The 21,719-nt window shown below is 43.6% G+C and overlaps 1 protein-coding gene across 9 annotated transcripts in view; it reads right to left on the reverse strand.

Moving 5' to 3' along the window:
* Positions 1-21,719, reverse strand: part of FAM124A (family with sequence similarity 124 member A) — a 141,408-nt gene that overhangs the window by 78,553 nt on the left and 41,136 nt on the right. For 4 of the 9 annotated variants that reach the window (XR_005585795.1, XM_039492930.1, XM_039492912.1 and 1 more), the window contains exon 1: positions 2,974-3,329. The exons of 1 other annotated variant lie outside the window; for it this stretch is intronic. Coding sequence is in view for 6 of the 8 variants with exons in the window: in XM_039492930.1 (XP_039348864.1) it covers positions 2,974-3,032 (59 nt within the window). In the remaining 2 variants the exon portion in view is untranslated. Of the gene's footprint in view, positions 1-2,973; positions 3,332-3,926; positions 4,025-21,719 lie in introns of those variants that run through there. 4 more of the 9 variants (XM_039492944.1, XM_039492916.1, XM_039492926.1 and 1 more) reach the window with 4 other exon arrangements.

The following is a 21,719-nucleotide window of genomic DNA, read 5'->3' on the forward strand; positions in this document are numbered from 1 at the left end:
GATGTTTCAGAGAACTATCTACAATGGTTCCAAGATCTCTTTCTTGAGTGGTAACATACAATGATGGGGTCTAAATTAGCAATGTATAGTTAGGATTGTTTTCCAATATGCATTACTTTGCATTTATCAACATTAAATTTCATCTGCCATTTTGTTGCTCAGTCCTTGTGAGATCCTTTTGTAGCTCTTCGCAGTCTGCCTGGGACTTAACTATCTTGAGTAGTTTTGCATCATCGGCAAATTTTGCCATCTCACGGTTTACCCCTTTTTCCAGATCATTTATGAATATGTTAAATAGGACTGGGCCCAATACAGATCCTCAGGGGACGCCACTATTTACCTCTCTCTCCATTCTGAAAATGGACCATTTATTCCTACCCTTTGTTTCCTATCTTTTAATCAGTTACCAGTCCCTCTTACCCCATAACTGCTTATTTTGCTTAAGAGTCTTTGGTGAGGAACCTTGTCAAAGGCTTTCTGAAAATCTAAATACACTATACCCACTGGATCTCCTTTGTCTGAATGCTTGTTGAATCCCCTCAAAGAATTCCAGTAGACTAGTGAGGCATTTCCCTTTACAAAAACCATGTTGACCATTTCCCAACAAATTATATTGATCTATATGTCTGACAATTTTGTTCTTTAAGATGGTTTCAACCAATTTGCCTGGTTTTGAAGTGAGGCTTACTGGCCTTTAGTTGCCTCTGGAGCTCTTTTTAAAAATTGGCGTCATTAGCTAGCCTCCAGTACGGTAGCTGATTTAAGTGATAGGTTACAGATGACAGTTAGTAGTCCTGCAATTTCAGATTTGAGTTCCTTTGGAACTCTTGGGTGAATACCATTAGGTCCTGGAGGCTGCTTAAATAATAAGTAAATTAAACAGTAGTTTAGGTCAGGGTGCCTCCTCTTTCCTTGAATCTCACCATGGGACTCAGAAGCAATTTGAGCCCATGACTGCTGTGGGAAAGGGAAGAGAGAAAGCCCCCTTTATTCCCCAGACTACTGCATGAGGCCAGGGACCAAGGTGACAAATAGGAATGCGCTTGACTCCTCCAACTCCTTCATAGCTGGAAAGGAAGCACCCGTTGTACACATGCACAACCCTATGCCTCTCTGTGGACCCAAGCTAGAGAGAAAGAGTCCAGGCAAGAAGTGAGGAAGTACTGACCTGGGAGCGAAGGATGGCAGAAGACCTTCAAGCCCCTTTGTAGGACCCAGAAAGGATCTAGAGCAACTGGGACAAGATGGAGAGGTGGCAGCCTCCTCTGATCCTGCTGGAGCCAGAGGATGAGCAGAGCCAAGATGCAGCAAAGGCTAAAGGAGCCCCTCCATGCTCTCACTCCCTAAAGACAGGAGAAGGGAGGGAGATGAGACCAAGAGGTAACGTTCCCTAAAAACAGGAGAAAGGAGAGAGAGACCGAGACCACCAAGAGGTAAGAGGACTGCAAGTCCCTTGTCCATGGCCCCCTCCACAGAAGTCCTACTCAAGGACTCAGCCTCCCTCCCCACAGGAAGTCAGGTGACAGGAGAAGGCAGCAGCAGCCGAGATAGGGCTGCAGGGGAAATACCCTGTCTCTGCCATAGGGAGGGGCAGAAGGTTGCAACAACTGTAGATGGGAGTGAGAACAGAAGGGGGTTTGGAAAAGAGTACTGTCTTGTGGTCAAAACACTGGACCAATCCTCAGGAGATTTGGGATCTGTTCCTGGCTCTTCCACAGTCTTCCTGTGTGACCTTGGCCAAGTCATTTGCTATGCCTTGGCCCCCCCCCCCCATCTGTAAAATGAGGATGACATTAAGACTTTCCTGCCTCAGTTGGATGTTGAGAGAGTCAATTCATTAAGATTGTGAGGCACTCTGATACAGAGATAGAAATATTTCTTGCTTCTCCATGGCACTAAACAGGAGGATCAATAGGTGGGAGCAGGCTAAGAGACCCCCTCCTCCCCAAGGCCTTTGTGGAGCTGGGCAGGAGGCAGCAGCTGGAAGGAGACAGCCTCTTGCCTGCAGCTGTCCCAGTCTCCTGCACAGCAGAATATTTCAGCTCCTGTGCATGTCCCCTGAGAGCCCCTGCTGTGGGCTTGCACATTCCCTTGTTTGTATGGGCCTTTCTGGAATACAATACAACAGCCAGGAAAACTGAGTCGAAATCAAAGGGGCACTCTGGGGCAGGCCAGCTGCACCAACATGCAATGATTATTTGTGACTGTTATTATAGATACATCTTTTGGGTGCTCTGACCTAAACCCAAACCTAGGGAGCAAATGCCCTGAGTATTATGACCCAGTCCAGAGTCAGCTGAGCGTTTTCCCAATCAGGAACCTAACACTGACAGTACAAAGCTTTAACTTAACTCACAGAAATTTTTTTTTTGGGAGCTGCGGACCCGCTGCTGCCTCTTGGAGCAGGAGCAAAAGAAAAGCAGAGAAAAGCAACAAGTGCAGCAGCATCTCTGTCCGTCTCGCTGCGAGATCCGGGGGGAGGAGGAGGGGGGGGGGGAGAGAAACAAACCAGCAAGACGCAGGAGCTGAGCCAGCCAATCCCCCCACTCGTGCTGCCGCCGGCCGGGCGAGCGAACTGGGGGTAGAAGGGGGAAGCCGCCCCGGGCTGGACAAGCTGCCTTCACTTCTGTGGAGCTGCTGCAGTCCCCGCGCTCTCCCGGGAGAGCCGAGATGCCCAGACACTTTCTAGCGCCGCAGGCGGGTGTCCCTAGAGCTGGGGCTGGGGTTAGCGCCTGGCTCCCCAGGGCAGGGGGAAAGTACCGCGCACCCCGCCCCCCGCCATGCGAGCCAGGCGGGCTCATTGCTGGGGACCGCTCCCGGCCAGGCTACCCCGGCTCAGCGCTTCAGCGCCCCGCTGCCCCAGACCCCACGCCCCGCCGCAGAACTGGGGGCCCTTCCCCCGGATCCGGGCCCCACCAGCCTCCTCTCCCGCCCCCAGCCCCTGCGCCGCCCGCTCCCCTGCCCGGGGCTCACCCTCCTGTCTCGGCTCCCGAGTCCACGCAGTCATCCTCGCCGCCCGCCTTCCTCTCCATGGCGGCGTCAGGGCTCCATCCCCGCTGCCGGCGGCCCCCGCCTCCTCCCCCCCCGGCTGGCGGCGGCCGCCTCCCGCCGCGCGCTCCCCCAGCGCTGGGGGCGAGGAGCCAGCGCAGGCCGCCCGGCTCCCCTCTCCCTTCCCTTCCCTTGGCAGCGAGAGCGTGTGCGGGAGCCTCCCCGCCCCCAGCCAGCTCCGCCGGGGCGGGGGCTCTGGGTGTCAGCGCCGCTCCTCTGGCCCGGCCACTCCCCGCCTTTGTGCGCGGCTCCTGCCTCGCCCCCGCCCCCCCACCCGCCCGGCAGCAGCGGCTCTCTAGCCGAGAAGGGGGGGCAGCCCTCCCCCCAAGCTTTGGAAGTGGGTCTGGCCCACAGGTGACATCTCCATTAAGAAAAGCTCCCCAGCCGGGCCCTATTAGTTATTACAAACACGTGCTTGGGAGCACGTGACCCAAACTCCAAGGAACCAACCCTGCTTGGTTCCAGTGGCTCTGCCTTCTCCCCTCCCTTTGCTGGTTACAAGGGCTACCTTTCAGGGGCCCTGGTAGTATATAGTCTGAGACCCTCTATGAGATCTGCTGGGATGAAATTGAAATGATTATTGCCTGGGCTTTCCAAAGGGGCCTGAGGGTTTGTCTACACTTGGAAGTTTTGCCAATGTCACCACACTAGTAGTTAAAGGGGGCCGGGCAACCCACTCCCCTGTCCTGGGCATGGTTAGGTAGCTATAAAGGTGCTTACACTGGCTGGTAGAGCTGATTCTGGTTCAGGGAATGAAATAAATTATGTGGGAATAAGGCCACTTATACCCCTTTATTTATAACTGCATACAGTTGCAGGTGTGTAGGAGTATAATGATTTTGGTTAAAAAAAAAACACAACTATTAACCAACATATACCTTTTCTAGTAGACCAGGCTGAAGAGAGTTGTGTGCCCAACACCCATTGAAAGTCACACTCTGATTTCCTTCCCCAGACCCGAAGAGATCTGTGTAGCTCAAAAGTTGAACCTTCCACCAACAGAAGTTGGTCTAATAAAAGACATTACTGCACTCTCTCACACAATATTAGGGTTAGAAAGGACCTCAGGAGGTCATCTAGTCTAACCTGCTGCTCAAAGCAGGCCTAATCCCCAGACAGATTTTTACCCCCACTCTCTAAATGGCCCCCTCAAAGATTGAGCTAATAACCCTCAGTTTACCAGGCCAATGCTCAAACCACTGAGCTATTCCTCCCACCATATAGAGAGCTATATGGAGCTTTCTCCCTTCTCACCCACTATCAATTTGTGCTTGATATTCCAGCAAAGTTAAATACAATTACTTTTTAAATTATATCATCCCAATCTGCAGACAATCAGCACACAATTCCTACTGACTCAAAAGAACCATACAAATAATTCTAATTTCCTGCAGTCCATATTATTACCTCACTATGACCAAAGAAAGTGGTGAAAGTCTCAGCATTTGTGACATTTAAAACTAGATTGGACAAGATATTAACTAATATACTGAGGGAAACAAGCCTATATTGGCAAAAGGTGGACTAGATGCTTTAATACTATATGTATTTTCCATCTCTGATTTCCATAGCTGTGTCTACTTTGCCACAGATTTGGGGAAATTTCCCATTATTGTACTATAACCAGTTCACCTTCACTGGTGGCAGCATACTGTAGAGTAAGTACAGGCAAGGCATAGGTTAACATCCTGTTGTCTAGACCTGTTCTAAGCAAGTCTATTATAGACACAGGTAGGTGGCATCATATTAAAAAAAAACACCTTGTGGTCTGTTTGCATCCTATCTCTTCCTGGCAGTGGAACTTGTTTAGAAGTAATGCAACAGTGAATGATTCCTAAAGACCCAAAACCAAAGGTCCCCAAACTCTGGGGCATGGCCCCCTAGGGTTTTGTTTTAAAAAATGCCCTAGAGAGTGTGCAGAAAACAAGGGGGACATGGAGGAATGTCCGTGGGGGCACGGTGGGGCCCAGGCCTGCCCCCATGGAGGGGTGGGGAGCTAGTGCCACCCCTGCATGTCCCCAGCTCTGCTCTGGTCCCATCCCCAGCCTTGGTGTGGTTCCGCTCCCAGCCTCAGACCCACTCTAACTGTGGCCCCAGCCTTGGCTCCCTTACCCGTGTCTGTGTTCCCCCCTCCTGAACTGCATCCCTGCTCCCATCCCCAGCTCCAGGAGGACAGGGGGGCATTGACAGGGGTGAGGGAGGATGCAACCCTCAAAAGTTTGGGGACCGCTGCCTACTAGGCAGCGTGAACAATGGTGGCAGATTAACTAAACGAGTTAATCCTCAGAACACCCTGTGAGATAAGAGGTATTTGTGAACTTCTCTGGTATTATCTGGATCGGTGCTCTGCTAGGTCACTCCAATCCTTGACTCTAGGAGCCAGCCTTACCCTGCACTGCTGTGAGAACCCCCACTTCTGGGCTGTTCATGCACAGCCTCTGGCATGTAAGCTGCTCCTTGGATTGTGCAACTGAACAACACTAGTCAATATCTCTGGTCCCAGACACAACCCTAGGAACCTCTGTCTTGCAGAGTCCAGTTATGCCTGCTGGACTCTGTAAGCTTATATGAGTTCGTCAATTTAACAAAGAAATTGATATGTACTGGGCTTTTTATCCCAAGGGGAGTCTCTGACACACTTCAAACCAAATGCACTGCTTGAGGTAGAATAAACAAACAGATTTATTAACTACAAATATAGATTTTAAGTGATTATAAGTGAAAGCGTAACAAGTCAGATTTGGTCAAATGAAATAAAAGCAAAATGCATTCTAAGCTGACCTTAACACTTTCAATGCCCTTACAAACTTAGATGCTTGTAACCACAGGCTGGCTGGTTGCTCTTCAGCCAGGCTCTCCCCTTTGATCAGCGCTTCATTCGCTTGGTGGTGGTGTCTGTAGATGTAGGTGAAAGAGAGAGGAAGAGCACGGCAAACGTCTCTCCCTTTTATCATGTTCTTTCTTCCCCCTTGGCTTTGCCCCCCCCTTTCCTTCAGAGTCAGATGAGCATTACCTCATCACAGTCCCAAACTGACCAAAGGAAGGGGGGTGACTCACTTGATAGTCCAACAGATCCTTTGTTGTTGACTAGGTCAGTGTCCTTTGTTCCTGTGAGGCTGGGCTGGGTTTGTCCCATATATGCCCTGATGAGGTATGAACTATCCCTCTGCTTTTGAGAGTATTTGCCTGGGCTTACTTTAAGCCATGAGGATATATTTTCAGCCTCATAACTATATACATGAAATTATAACCTATAACATTACTATAACAACAATTACTATAACATCACTAGAACAATGCTCAGTGCATCATGAGCCTTCCAGAGACACCCGACATGACAAACTTTGCATTGGATACCACACAATCATTTTACCAGGATGAACGTGGGAGTGCTGGGTGTTCCCCCGAGGTACAGAGTGTCACAGTATTATCCCATGTTACAGCTGATGTGATTAAGTGATTTGCCCAAGGCTACAGAAAGAGTTAGTGGCAAAAACCAGGATTAGAATTCAGTTCTTGGCTCCTAACCTGGGCCCCAATACTGTGAGGCATTGAATGTATAATTCCCAGTGATGTCAATATCAGTTGAGGGCATTGAGCATCTCTCAGTAAGTATTCAGCACTTTGTAGGACAAGGACTCTGGTGTTCAAGTCACTAGTCCTCACTGCCTCTCTTCGATCTAGTCTACACACAGAAATCATACTTAGTTAACTAAATTGATTTATAAATTAATTTAATTACATCAGTGCAACTGCATTTAAATCAGTTCATTTTAAATTGGTTATAAGTTTGATTTCAAACCAAATTTGAACTAAATCAGTTTAAGAGTGGCTAAAACTCATGCAAGAGTGTCTGCACAAAGGAATTGTACTGCTTTTACTAAACCAATTTAAAAACAGATGTAGTTAAATTGGTGCAATTTCTTTAAGTAGACTTTTAGATGAGCAACTAATAGATCGTTTCCATCTCTGACTTTTACTATTCTAATTAGTAATGTATAAGCATTGGCATTTGAGAGGATCTGGAATAGATTTTATGCTGCATTTAAGATTAGTTTGCTCCATCTATCCACAAGCTTAAAGGAAATATATAATTAAGGTAGTATAAGTAAAGCTACCACAAACTAGAAGCTCTCTTTATTTATATATTTGCCTCATTTAACCCTGTTTAATTCTGGTCTTTCAGGTAATTAGGCTGAAAAGAGCTCTACTCTGTAATAAATTCCAAGCATGTCAGAGATTCTAGTGAATGAGGTGCTAAGCCATCTCTTTCACTTAGCTGTTTCTTATTTACTGGTACCTCATATGAACTCTTTTGTAGTATGTTAAAAAGGAAAGATAATATATTTTTTCCCCTATATTTGGAAGATCATGTTGGTACTTATAAAGATTAGACTAATGTTAGTGCAACTATTCCTGCGTAAATTTCCCCACTTTCTAGCCCTTCAGTTGTGTAACAACAATGCTTATAAAAACCATGAGAGACAAAGCACCAATATGAGAGGCAATCTTGCAAGAACGCTGAAAAATAAACTATTCTTATTGAAAGGTTTTGTACAAAATAAGTCCAGCTAGCACTTAATACAGGAAATTAACATCAGCGCTTCATGCAAATCCCTTTTGCTAGTTGCTTTGTTCTCAAGATGCTGGTTTTCTCAATGGATGTTGATGAAGTCAGCAGGATAAGGCCCTGTTAAAGTGCAGTACTAAACTCAGGACATGCATGTTGGATTTTGGATACAAAATCTAGGACAGTTGCATTTTTGGAAGGCAGAGGAGGGTTACAGTTTGGCATACCGTTCAATCTTCATGCTAGATCAGCCCTAAAATGATGGCTTTCATACAGGTGAATATTGCCAAAATAGTTGTGGCTTTTTTAAAGGGTTAAGATGAGGTCACATTTCATTGGTGGTGAGTCTCAAGCCATGCACCCAACCTCCTATAATATTTGTTAACAAATATGTATGCAATAAAAAGTTGATCATTCAGAGTATTAAGGCTGGGATTTACTACGGAGTTTAAGGGAGTTTGGTTCCCAACTCCCCTTGTCCTTAGGCTTTGAAAATCTCAGCATACACACATCCACATACAGCGAATGGTGTACTGCATTAGATATATATATTTATAAGCAAATGACTTGTACTATTGAGAAAATCTAGCAGTCAATAACAGCTGTTATAAAATCTTGAGTATTTAGATTCTGATCCTGTACCACTGAAGTCAATGGGAGTTTTGTCCTTGATTTAAAGGGGAAGAGGATTGAACCCCTATTTTTCCATGTGTAAAGTTAGAGTCTTACTAGGTTAGGCAATGAAATATGCTATTCATGCTTGGAAATCTGAGCTAACTCAGCACTGTGTACTTGAAAAAAATCCAGTGTGCATTTAGGCTCCAATCCTGTAAAATGAGCCAGCTGGACAGGGCTTTACATCCACACAGAAGCCTATGCAGGTGCAAGAATCCAGCTTGAAGGACTACAGCCTTTGGGTGAAAATCACACCAGTGAAGAGACTGTGCAAGGCCCTCTACACCATTTAAGCAGTTAGGGCCAGATCCTCCGTTGGTGTAAACTGGGCAAACTCCATTTGACTTCAATAGAGCTAAGCTGATTTACACCAGGTGAAGATCTGGCCCTTAGGTCCAAATCCTGACTCAGTCTTATGATAGAGTGAGGGCTGCACAGGGCCCTTACTCCCACGTAGGGGAGTTCAGTGCTGGTTTCAGAGACCCTGAAGATGTTCAGGCAGATGTAGAAGGGCCAAGTCCTGCAAAAATTTGGAAGGGTGTGTGTAGATCATGGAAATGAGCTCCCCACCTCTTCTGCCATTAGCTGCTGGGAGGTGGGTAAAGGAGGGGAACTGGGGCTAAGGCGACACAGTGTTCCACTGTATTTGTGTGGACTTGGGGCATTGTCAGAAGGGTACGTACAATCAGATTACCTGAAAGAGAGAAGTCTTCTGTCCATCTGAAAGGGTCCATTTTGGAACTGTCAGCTTGGACTATTTGGGCTGTACTGCCCTTTTAGAGGCCTCCACGTATGACAGGAGACTCCTGGAGACACAGGCCTGCACTGAGTTAAGGATGCCTTGTGTATCAAGTCATGGATTCTGCCCCTTGGGCAGAGGGTGGAGAGCTGCTGTAAAATGGCTATGTGCTGGCCCAAAGTCGGGGGATTGCTTCTCAGGAATCCGATTACATTCCGTTGGCCTGCAGAGCTCAGTGAAGCAGGATTTGATCCACAACTGGGGCCTTTAATGATGTACAGGGCCTTGTGGGTTCTCCTGAACTGGGGTGAATTTCACTCTTGCAAATCAGGCTTCTGGGGAGCTCAGATGGCATGGAGATCTGCACTCCCCTAGACAGGCAGAAACAGTTTTCATACTATTTTACAGGGAATGTCACCACATGCTTCGGAGTGTTAGAGGTTATTAACATGTATTGGGTGTCCACAAGAATGTAAGGAGAACTAGGGGTTAACAAGTGTTATGGAGTTGTTTGCCCCACTACTCCTATTGGGAGGCTGTTCCAGATCCTCACCTCTGATGGTTAGAAACCTTCTTCTAATTGCCAGCCTGAATCTGTTCATGGTCAATTTATATCCATTTGTTCTTGTGCCAACACTGTCCTTTAGATTAAATAGTTCTTCACCCTCCCCTAATGTATTTGCAGAGAGCAATCGTATCCCCTCTCAGCCTTCTTTTTGCTAGACTAAACAAGCCAACCTCCTCCCGTTGCTGCCCATTACTGCAGTATCTGAATGCATTCCATGGCAATAGTGAAGTCCCTAGAGGGCTCCCTGGAATCTCTGCCTCTTCACTCTTTGGAGGTTACGACAGGCTCTTCTGGGGTAGTTATTTTATGGGACAGGGGAGGCACGTTATAGAAGTGGTAGCTAATGTTACTGTGAATGCCATTTAGGTTATGGTAGGAAAAGCTTTATCAAAGCAGCAAGTTTTCCTGAAAGTGGTCAAGCTGTGGATTGATCACCTCTGGAAATTTATTCCACAGCTAGATCCCTTCAACTGAGAATACTTTGGGCTCAGCTGTCATGTACTTCATTCTGGACTTTACAATCTGTCCTAGGTCTTTCAGGGTATGTCTACAAGCAATTAGACACCCACGGCTGGCCCATGCCAGCTGACCCGGGCTCAGTGTTGGCACAAGAACAAGGCTAAGAGGCTGTTCAGTTGTGGGGTAGGCATTTGAGCCCGGTCTCTAGGACCCTGTGAAGTGGGAGGGTCCCAGAACTCAGGCTGCAGCCCGTGCCCAAATGTCTACACCACAATAGGTTTTTAATTGCAATGTAAACATACCCTCAGTAAGTCTGCATAGAGATCCATGCTAACAGCAGGCAAGGCTACTGTGATTAAATTGGATCTGCTCTGTAATAATGTATGAATATTGGATGTTGACTTGATTACTGTATGAATATATAGGTTTATCTTAATAGGGAGAGTTGTCAGGAAAAGAAAAACAAGCAGGAAGGGACACTGTGGCTCAAGATAAGATTTAAAGGGACTCTCTCACAAGAGAGGAAGGAGTTCAGGGGAGTTCGGGGGAACCAGACTGAAATACAGGCACACGCTGGGGATGGTATGGCTTCAGGTAATATAGGCATGTGTGCAGACAGTTGTTTTAAAATCTTTTTCCTCTATATGCTTTGCTCCTACTGTTAAAATAAACAATACTTTGGTCTAAGAAGGCTGTCTAATCACTTTGTTCACTAAGGTCACTGACTTCCGGAGTGAAGAATCGCAGTTGCCTAACCTAGTTGGAGCTGCTAGGTAAACACAGTTGATACATGAGGTACTGTAACCCAAGGGCCAGTCTAAGGGTAGGAGAATTATGGAATTCCACCCCAAGAGAGGTAAAGGCCCAAGGCCTGACAGCTGTGGGGATGCAGTCAGAGATCAGGAAGCAGGCAGCGGTGCAGTTAGCCCTGTAACCATGACAGCGACTATCACAGATCCACTGGGAAGATAGTCACTTCCACAGAATAATGGGTAAGGGACGTCTGTCTGATGGTCTAGCCATTACAATTCAAACAGAAGCATTAATTCAAGTCAATTTTCATGAGACAAATTGAAACGGAAATGGAACTAACAAATGTCTGCACTTTGTTGACTGTTGGATCTTTCCCCAGGCCTTGGCCCATCTAGCCCACAAGTAGTATGTCCCTGACAGACCTTCAAGAGCACAGCAACAGGCAGTGGAAGGATGTCTTGAGAAAAAGGATTGCAAAAGCTACACTCAAAGCATCTAATACGTAGCAGCTAAAAAGAAAGACAACAACACATACAGGATGCTCTTAATCCAAATCCCAGTAATCGAATTACATGATAGGCTACAGCTTCTTGTCTCTTAATTTATAAAGGGATCAAGCAGTATTAGAATAGGGCTGCTACACACCACGAAGTGCTCATCCTAGCATGACAGCACGTACAAAAACAACACTTATCATGAGGGAGCATGAGAAATGAATTCAGCAGCCATTCTGTACCTAGAAATTCAAGAAATGGGATCTTCATGTCCTTGTTTTTCTCTTCAGTAACTGAAAGATGCTATTTGTGTTCAATGCAAGTGTGTGACTTTCATGAAATGTGAGTTACACACAAATATCCAGGGCAGAACAGAAATATGAGCATGCAGACAATTAAATAATAAGGCTCATTGACAATTTATGGCTAATCTGAAGATGTATTATTATTGTGTAGCGAGGCTTTTAAAATGTATATTTTGTTTCAAATATATTTATTTATTGTAATGGAGGACCAGGTCCTTAGTCAGTTATGTGGTCCCATTGACATTACTGGGACTGCTTGCATTGGTATGTAAAGACTGCACACACAGATAAGGGTTTGGAGGACTGGCCAACAAATTGTTATATTTCAACTTCCCCCCCCCCCTGTTATTAGTACAGATATAAAAACTACATAGAAAGAAGAGCAAAACTGAAAAGAAAAACAAAATACAGACTGTGTAAAAACTCGCTAAATTTATAACACAAAGTTACCAAAAGAAGACGCAAAGTATTACCAGCCTTCAGGATGAAGTACTTAGTGTCAACTAAAGGGACTCAAACATAATCAGAATTTGGCCCCCATTCCGTTTTAGCTTGTTTTGTGTATGGGGAGATTAGGTCAGATTCAAAGTTATTCAGCTAAGATTTATCAAATAAACCTTGCTGTACGATTAGACCAAAATTTTCAAAATGTAAACTCCCAAATGAAAGTGGCTTGATTTTCAGAGGTGCTGAGCACCCACAAATCCCACTGCTGGGAATGGGCATTGCCTTTTACTGCCTAACTATGAATTTAGAAGCTTAACTATCAGCACTCAGTTTTGAAAATATTAGCTGTAAGAATAATAAAATCTTCAAAAATAAAACCAAGAAAAATGGAGTGATTGATATATAGATATGTAGGATACTCACTGCAATTTATCAGCTCCACAAGCTAGTGTCAAACTGCATCTCTGGTTTCAGCATCTGTTTTGCTTTCATTTTCACAGAGTCAGTTTGCCTCTTCTTTCTCCCTTGACTCCCACGGATGACTTTTTAGAGCTGACAGTTTTAAGACTATGGTGGTCTGACTTCCCTGAGCTCTTCTGCCAGACCCCTACCCTGTATACATTTATGTCGCACTCAGTGCTTAATTTGTAATGAATGAGGTGACAGGACTCAAGCAATTAGATGCTGGGGCTCAAGCAATATTTTTACATTCATAACTGATGCAGCAAACCCAGAGTTGCTGGGGCCATGAACTGCCAAGCCTAGAGGTGCTGTGGCTCAGTACTGGCAAACCCTGGCACAAATTAAACATGGGTTCCACTTAAAGACTCTGCCATGCTGCTTGCAGTGAATCAAAGTGACCTGTGTATAAATTGCCTGTTGTTGTTCTTTCTCCTTGACTTCTTTCTACCTGCCTGACATTCAGCTGTGAGCTGACATTTGGAGAGCACTCAGCACATCATGGGCACTGCAGCTTATAAATAATAATAATAATATTCTACATCTAAAACAAGACTCTATAATCTATTTATAACAGAGCTGCTTCTATGTACTGTTTTGAGTGACTGTGGTTGATGCTGTAAAGCCACAGTTCCTGCCCCAGGGAGCTTACAGTTAAGTGTAGATTCAGGCAGAACAATTCAGCCATGTCATATGCCAGGTTGCAATACAAGCCTGTGGTAGTGGAGAACTCTTGAAGTGCTCACTGAAAAGTTTCAAGGAAGAGAAGGGTTTTAAAGGGTAGTTTGAAGGATAAAAGGAAGGTTGTCTGATGCATGAAAATGGGGTGAGTTCAATGGAAAAAGGGGTGCACACAACTTTATTTTACACTGCGAAGGAGCTACAGCTACCCCAAACAGATACAGCTCCTAAACTGAACTGCTCCCCCCTCCAGGCAGGCTCCCTCAAATTCCTAGTCTTGGAAGAATCTTCTGAATACCTGCTAACTTATTGTTGTTAATATGACTACTTTAACTTATCAATCCTAGATTAATATTTCTCGTGGGATAGAACATTTCTCCATGGAGAAATAGTTCTTTTAAGTAACTATTTTAGTTACTGCGGTTGCTGTATTGTGAGATCATCCCCATGAAGACTGCTAAGAAAATGTTTATTGTTGGAGTGATTGCTTCCACTCTTCCTTTTTGGCAAAGCTTTGGGCACTTGGAGAAGTACATGGAACAAGGAACCCTCACTCACTTTCCCCACCCACAATGTATCTAAAAAAAAGTGCAGCCATAATATAACACCATATGTTTAAACATTTGCTATGTATACAAGAATGCTGAAGTGTGGTAATGTTGGAGGTTTACAGGATAGTTTTGCAACAGTAATAGCTGCAAGAAGGGTATTAGATGGCTCAGAGGACTGGTAAAAGGCTGGGGATCCTTTCACCTCTGTGTGGCTGGTTCAATTCAGCCTCCAAAGATCAGCTATGATTTAAAGTCCAGAATCAAGATAGTGGCTCATGTGCAATGAATTAGAGTTTTCATTGTGGCAAACAGATGACCACATCCCCAAAATACTACCACATTTAGTAGCCTGACTTGAGAGGCAAAGGTATATAGAGTAAGTTATGCATCTCCCTGAGAATTCATCTCTTTAGGATAAAGAGGAGTCATACACAAAGAGCTTTGCTGTTCTGTACAGCAAGGACTCTGATATGAACTACCTACAATTTACACAGTTTTTGAAGATACCACGTGCTGTTTATCTGCTAAGTTTATTATTCTAGTTATATATTCTTGAAGAACTATTAATCTTGCTGTTAATCTGGTAAATAAAGAGATCAGGAATTCTCTCTACTTTCAATTGTCAGTAACAGTGTATTTATTTAGTCAGAGATACTGACATTTAGCCTTTTCATTCTCACGCAGTTCTGGTTTTATGAGCTGCATTATTGCTGAACGAATTTTTGGACAGAACAATTCGGTAGTTTCTGTTTTGTTGCATTTGAGAAATTTACTAGGGGCCCCAATCCTCTCCTCTGCACAAAGTTCTAGTAAATAGCCTTTGTGCAGGGGCTCCCATAGCAGGCATATGCCCTCCCCCTCTCTCAATCTGCCCCCAAAGTACTTCTCTGCACTGCTGCAGATGGAGATCCTATGGAGCTGAGCTCTGCAGTATCTACCCCTCTGCAAGGGATCTCTGTGGTCTCCTGTGTAACGTGCCCTCCTGCATAGGGCACATGTGCTGCTTGCAGAGACCAAGGCAGGTTATGCCCCTCGTTTTCCCACAAGGATAGCTAAAATAATCAACAATGATGAGCGAATCAAGCGTTCAGTGGAAAGCTGATTTGGGAATGTCTGCAATATTACTGTGCATTATTCTACTGAGGTCATCAACCAGATCTGTCATCATAGATACAGGAGCTGCAAGCCAACGCATAATTTGAGCTCACACTCACAATAACTCTTATTTCACAGGCTTTGTACCACCTCCCACATAGCCTCCTTGTAACATCTGTTTTTTCAATGATTATCAGTGGAAACAAATACTGAGATGTATGAAAAAGTAGATTGAGAGGTAAAGCTATAGGAAATCACCTACGTCAAGAGATGCCGCTAGCTGTTTATCTTTGTCTTATTCTCTGAACTCCCATTTAACCACAAAAACTATTCTAGGAGGCGTGTACCTCAGAATTGCTAGGACTCAAGACACAGTCCAGTCCCTGGTGTTCACACCTCAACTGCTAGAATAGGGCCTCACCCTGGTAGCTTGGATTAAAAATTCCTGGTAAGTTAAAATTTCTTTTGTAAGAAGGCATCTCTTCAAATGCTAAAAATGACAGTTCCAATTCTGCATGACTCTCAAGCTGCTCAGACATAGAAGAGGGAGGCGGCTGCATGAAGAGCAGGAGCAGGCCTACGTTAACTTCTGTCACTGATGTAAATTCAGACTTTGTGCCAAATGAGGATCAGGAGCTCAGCTCCACTTCACCTCAGCCATGACCCTTTGTGCTGGGACTGGTGTAGGAGGTGACAAGTTCCCTATCACAAGGCGAATTCTTCACCAGCATGTCTGGCCGTTTTAAGGCCACTTTGTGCTGCTGACATGTTAATGGGATAATGCAGCACAATGTAGCTTTAGCTCACTGGAGAATTTAGCCCAAAATGGGAGGTAGGGAAAGAGCAGAATCTGCCACTTTCAGCACAGGGAAGAGCCAACTTGTTAATAGGAGTGTCCTGCCTTATGTATGCTGTGTCTTCCAAGCCCTCCCAATCTCACACCTTGCCTTGCTAAGGAGGAACTAGGTCAGAGCTGCAAGTCTTTTTTTTTTTTTTTGTATGAAAAGAAAAAAAAGCCAGGAACAGTCTATCGGTAGCTGCAATTCAACTACCCAAATAAAACGAAGCCTCTTGCTTCCTGATTAGCAGCACTCCCCAAATCCACAAGCAAACCCACTGCACACCTGGCACTCCTAGGAGTGTCACATGGCTCACCCCATAGATGGCCAAAAGAAGACATTTGTGGGAGTAGACAAATGGGTTCTCCTGGCTGGCATCATTGGCAGAATGGAGGTAATTGGTAGAGTCCTTCATGGATACATAATTTGTATCCGCATCCGATTCACAATCCGCAAACATGGTCTGTGGATATCTGCAGATATAAAGCAGATATCTGCAGAATTGCAGGGCTCTAGTAATGGGGAGCAGAAGGAGAGAACTTGATTAGATCGGATACGTAGAGAAGAACAGAGGTATATAGGACTCGGAAGTTGAGAGCAAGAAATTCATTGAGTCAAAGAGGGAGGCTGTGATATGGACAGAACAAGTGTCAAAGATATAGTGCCTTTCATTCCAAAGGATCCCAAAGCACAGTACAACTGAAATGCAGCCACCTCTGGGGGCAGAGGGTTGTTAACCAGCCAGTGGATGATAATCTGCACAAAAGTGGAGGCAGGAGAGTGGAGAAAATGCCCACACTTAGGGAAAGTGCCATGAGCTGTTTAATGTGGAAGGGACCTTTCCAAAGGGCAATCTGAGCTATTGCAACCAACAGAAATGAGGTCTGATTCTGATCTCTCATATTTTCACATAACTCTGTTGACTTCCTTGAAATTCCTCCTGGTAAGTCACCAGCATGAATGAGAAGAGAATCAGGCCTGTGGAGCACAGCATTTCACCTTTTGCATTAGGACTACTAGTTCACTTGCTGTGAAAACTTCTCTGTCAGCACTCAGAAAAGTCCACAGAAATACTGAGAAACTAGGAGCAATCTGAAGGACAGTTGCCCGAGGGCATGAGACTGCAATGCAAGACTGACAGTTTTTATTTCTGGAAAGACCCTTGTAGCCATGGTTGTCATTGGCAATTTTGTTCTCTTTGACAAGGGTGAATGTCATTACAGTTGTGACTCCTGGCGAAAGGAAGTCTGCTTGCCTCTGCACACCCTGTTGGCTTCATTCTGTTAATCTAATTGTGTAGGACACTGTAACTAGTACAAAGCTATCAGAGCCACCGTGAACACCACAGGCTGGTCAGACTACGTTAAAAATGGGACTTGCACGTCTGCTGTAGAAACCAGATGAGTGAGGTCATATCTTTGTTTGGACCAATTTCTGTAAGTTTTCTGTAAGTTTTTGAGGTTACACACCAACAGAAGTTGGCCAGTAAAAGATATTACCTCAGTCACCTGGTACAGGTACAACACTCCATGTTTACTGTTGGCACTTTGTATCCATTTGTATCTGTTTGCGGGCAGATTGTGAATCTCTTACTCTCACATTGGTGGGCTGTTCACATGAGTAGTCACACTGAAGTCCATGGGACTCTTTGTGCAACTACTTGCTTCGCAGCAGGAGTGAAGACTTTACAATTTGGCTTATAATTAGGGCTTCTGTTTCTTAGCATTTATTTTCATTTTGGGGGGGTTATTTTTAGCAATTTTTGAGTTTTATGTCAATGTCTTTCTTTCTGTATATACTGTAACAAATAATGTATATTGTATAAATTACTCATTCCAGTAGTATTTACTCTAATGAGTAATCTCTTTGTAATGTTCCCTAGGATGCTTTAACCTAGTACTTTCCCCCTGCTGAACGGCAACAACAACAACAACAACCAAACAAACAAACCCTGAAACAAACAACCTAAAGACACAAAAGTAAGATAAAATGAAATCTAAAATATCAATATATAAATTAAAAAACCTATCACAAGCAGAGTTTTTGTCCCAAAAAGAGAGAAATGGCACAGACTTCATGAAGTCCACAAAAAACTTCATTATTGTTCTCGATTTTACATGCAAGGCACTCAAATACTACAGTGATGGGCGGCAGTATAAACCCCTAAGATAAAGATAAGGTAAGAACAGATACATGGAACAAATTCTTCTTTTACTAACTCATATCGTTCTGTACTATATTGGACCAAATCCTCATCCTCAGTGTAAAATGGCAGAGCTCCACTGATTTAATGGATTCACACCAGCTGAGGACCTGTCTCATTCTTCTGTACTTCGTGCACTCTGAGATTCCATCCTTTGTTTGGCACATACATTGTCTATTGTTCAACACTCTGTAGATTAGTGGTGCTACATAGATAAATAGCTGTAGTGTTGGATGTGAGAAAAATAACAACAATAAAGAGTGGGATTATATTAAACAACTGAGTTTCTAATCCATACATTAGCTCTCAAACAGGCAACAAACATTCTCTTTCTTTTAGCCTTATATATGCAAGGACTAAGGACAGATGAACATTGAAAAATATTTTCAGTGCATAGTTCTTTGAATTTTGAAACTAATTTGTTTTGACTGTGTTCTCTGCAGTTCTGGTTTCGATTTTGTGAAAATTCTAACGAATATACAGCTTGCCAAAACCATGAGATTTGAAGGGTCTCGTCCAGCACCCATGGAAAGACAAAGCTGCCACTGACTTGAATAAAACAGGATCAGAACCAAAGCTGGTATTCACAGAAAGAAAATTCCAAGTTCATAATCACAAGTGTTCATAGCAGAAATCCAAGTCTAAGAGTTACTCACCGGTCAGGGGGTACACCCCATCAGTGTACCCTGTACTATGTGACCTATGTGTTCAATCAAAACAGCTTGCATTTTGAATATTTAACACTTGCAGTTAATTGCTCACGAACAAGCTTTGGAGAATTATTGACAGGAAGTGATGGGTGAATAATTTCTAATAATGAATAAATAGGAGAAAAACACTATCAGTTCGTGATCAATAAAATGTCAGGAGATCTAGACAGCACAGCTATTGTGCCACATTGGATACATCATGGGGTGAGCTCCCTGCTGCTCCCTTTGGAGAGTCTAATGCTGCTAAGGGCAGCAGTCTGGCATAGTCTTTGTGATCCCTGAGTGTAAAGTATGATCACCGTGCCTGACCCCTGTGCTGGGACACAGGAATGGGGATGTTCCTGTTCCTTGCATCCTCTCCTCTCCATCTATGCAGGACCACACCCAGTCTAGCTCTATATTTGTAGTAGGGCTGTTGATTAATTGCAGTTAACTCATACGATTTAATTTTTTTGAGTTATTGCGATTAAAAAAATTAATTGCGATTAATCACAGTTTTAATTGCAGTGTTAATAGAATACCGATTGAAATTGTTACATATTTTGGATGTTTTTCTACATTTTCATATATATTGTATTTTGTGTTGTAATTGAAATCAAAGTGTGTATTATTTTTGATTATGAATATTTGCACTGTAAAAATGATAAACAAAAGAAAGAGTATTTTTCAATTCACCTCATACAAGTACTGTAATGCAATCTCTTTGTCGTGAAAATGCAACATACAAATGTAAATTTTTTTGTTAATAACTGCGCTCAAAACCAAAACAAAGTAAAACTTCAGAGTCTACAAGTCCACTCAGTCCTACTTCTTGTTCAGCCAATTGCTAAGACAAACAAGTTTGTTTACATTTACAGGAGATGCTGCTGCCTGCTTCTTATTTACAATATCACCTGAAAGAACAGACGTTTGTGTGGCACATTTGTAGCCAGCATTGCAAGGTATTTACGTGCCAGATATGCTGAACATTTGTATGCCCCTTCATGCTTCGGCCACCATTCCAGAGGACATGCTTCCATGCTGATGATGTTTGTTAAAAAAAATGCATTAATTAAATTTGTGACTGAACTCCTTGGGGAAGAATTGTATGTTCCCTGCTCTGTTTTACCTGCATTCTGCCATATATTTCATGTTACAGCAGCCTTGGATGATAACCCAGCACATGTTGTTCATTTTAAGAACACTTTCACTGCAGATTTGACAAAATGCAAAGAAGGTACCAATGTGAGATTTGTAAAGATAGCTACAGCACTCGACCTAAGGTTTAAGAATCAGAAGTGCCTTTCAAAATCTGAGAGAGATGAGGTGTGGAGCATGCTTTCAGAAGTCTTAAAAGAGCAACATTCCAATGCGGAAACTACAGAACCTGAACCGCCAAAAAAAGCATCTGACTCAGATAATGAAAATGAACATGCGTTGGTCTGCACTGCTTTGGATGGTTATCAAGCAGAACCCGTCATCAGCATGGATACATGTCCCCTGGAATGATGGTTGAAGCATAAAGGGACATATAAATTTTTAGCGCATCTGGCACATAAATATCTTGTAACGCCGGCTACAACAGTGCCATGAGAACGCCTGTTCTCACTTTCGGGTGACGGAAACAAGAAGTGGGCAGCATAATCTCCTGCAGATGTAAACAAACATGGTTGTCTGAGCGATTGACTGAACAAGAAGTAGGACTGAATGAACTTGTAGGTGCTAAAATTTTACATTGTTTTATTTTTGAATGCAGAGTTTTTTTGTACATAATTCTACATTTGTAAGTTCAGCTTTCATCATAAAGAGATTGCACTACAGGACTTCTGTTAGGTGACTTGAAAAATACTATTTCTTTTGGTTTTTTTACAGTGCAAATACTTGTAATAAAAAATAAATATAAAGTGAGCCCTGTACACTTTGTATTCTGTGTTGTAATTGAAATCAATATATTTGAAAATGTAGGAAACATCCAAAAAATTTAAAATAAATGGTATATTATTGTTTAACAGTGCGATTAATCGTGTGAGTAATCACAACTAATTTTTATAATCGCTTGACAGCCCTAATTTATAGTACATATTTGTAACTTTACTATAATTAATTTGGGAATGTATCTTGGAGGTTGGAAAGTGCAATGCTTTGTAAGAATTGGAGGGCAACAATGAATGTCCTAGTACAGTCAATGCCTATATTAATGTCTGATTAGATACAGTCCACCTGTTCTCCAAGAAACATCTATGTAATCTTAAATTATTAGATGTCTCATGCAGTAACTCTGGAGGTCAAGGCTCCCATCTAGTGGTGAAACGTAAAGGTGCAAAGGTAGCTACTAGCTGGAATTCGAATGGCTGAAACTCTTGTAGTCATATATAGTGCATCATCTTCCAAGGGCAAGGAAGAGAGAGTCTTAGATGAGTATGTTCTCAGGACAGCTAACCCCTTGCACTGCCGCTGTAGCTACAGTCCATTTTTAGTGTACTTGTTTGATCAGAGCTAGCTGGGGTATGTCTCCCTGAGCTGGGAATTATACTCCAGCTCAATGTGTAGACATACGCTTCGAGCCCTTCAGGGCTGCACTGTCAGTGCTGCTGCTGGTAGGCACCCAACTGGGAAAGAACTTTTAGATTGATATATTCTAGGACTGGAAGGGACCTCTAGAGGTCATCGAGTCCAGTCCCCCGTCCTCATGGCAGGACCAAATACTGTCTAGACCATCCCTGACAAACATTTAATAAAGACAAATGCAAAGTGCTCCACTTAGGAAGGAACAATCAGTTTCACACATACAGAATAGGAAGAGACTGCCTAGGAAGGAGTACGGCAGAAAGGGATCTAGAAGTTATAATAGACCACAAGCTAAATATGAGTCAACAGTGTGATGCTGTTGCAAAAAAAGCAAACATGATTCTGGGATGCATTAACAGGTGTGCAGTCATAGATCTGAGCAGTCCCCATAGTGTTGTGTTTGGGTATCTGTCACTGAATTGGAAATCCCTTAATTACAATTCCTCTGCTGATTCATGGTTGTTGAGCACCGTCCTCGGCGGGGTCACTAGCAAAATTATAGCATATTTCAGTAACAACCATACAGCAAAATACATAACTTCACACACCCTAATGCTATACATATTTGGACAGAAT

Source organism: Mauremys reevesii, linkage group 1 (assembly GCF_016161935.1).
Source record: "Mauremys reevesii isolate NIE-2019 linkage group 1, ASM1616193v1, whole genome shotgun sequence".
Classification (NCBI taxonomy): Eukaryota; Metazoa; Chordata; order Testudines; family Geoemydidae; genus Mauremys; species Mauremys reevesii.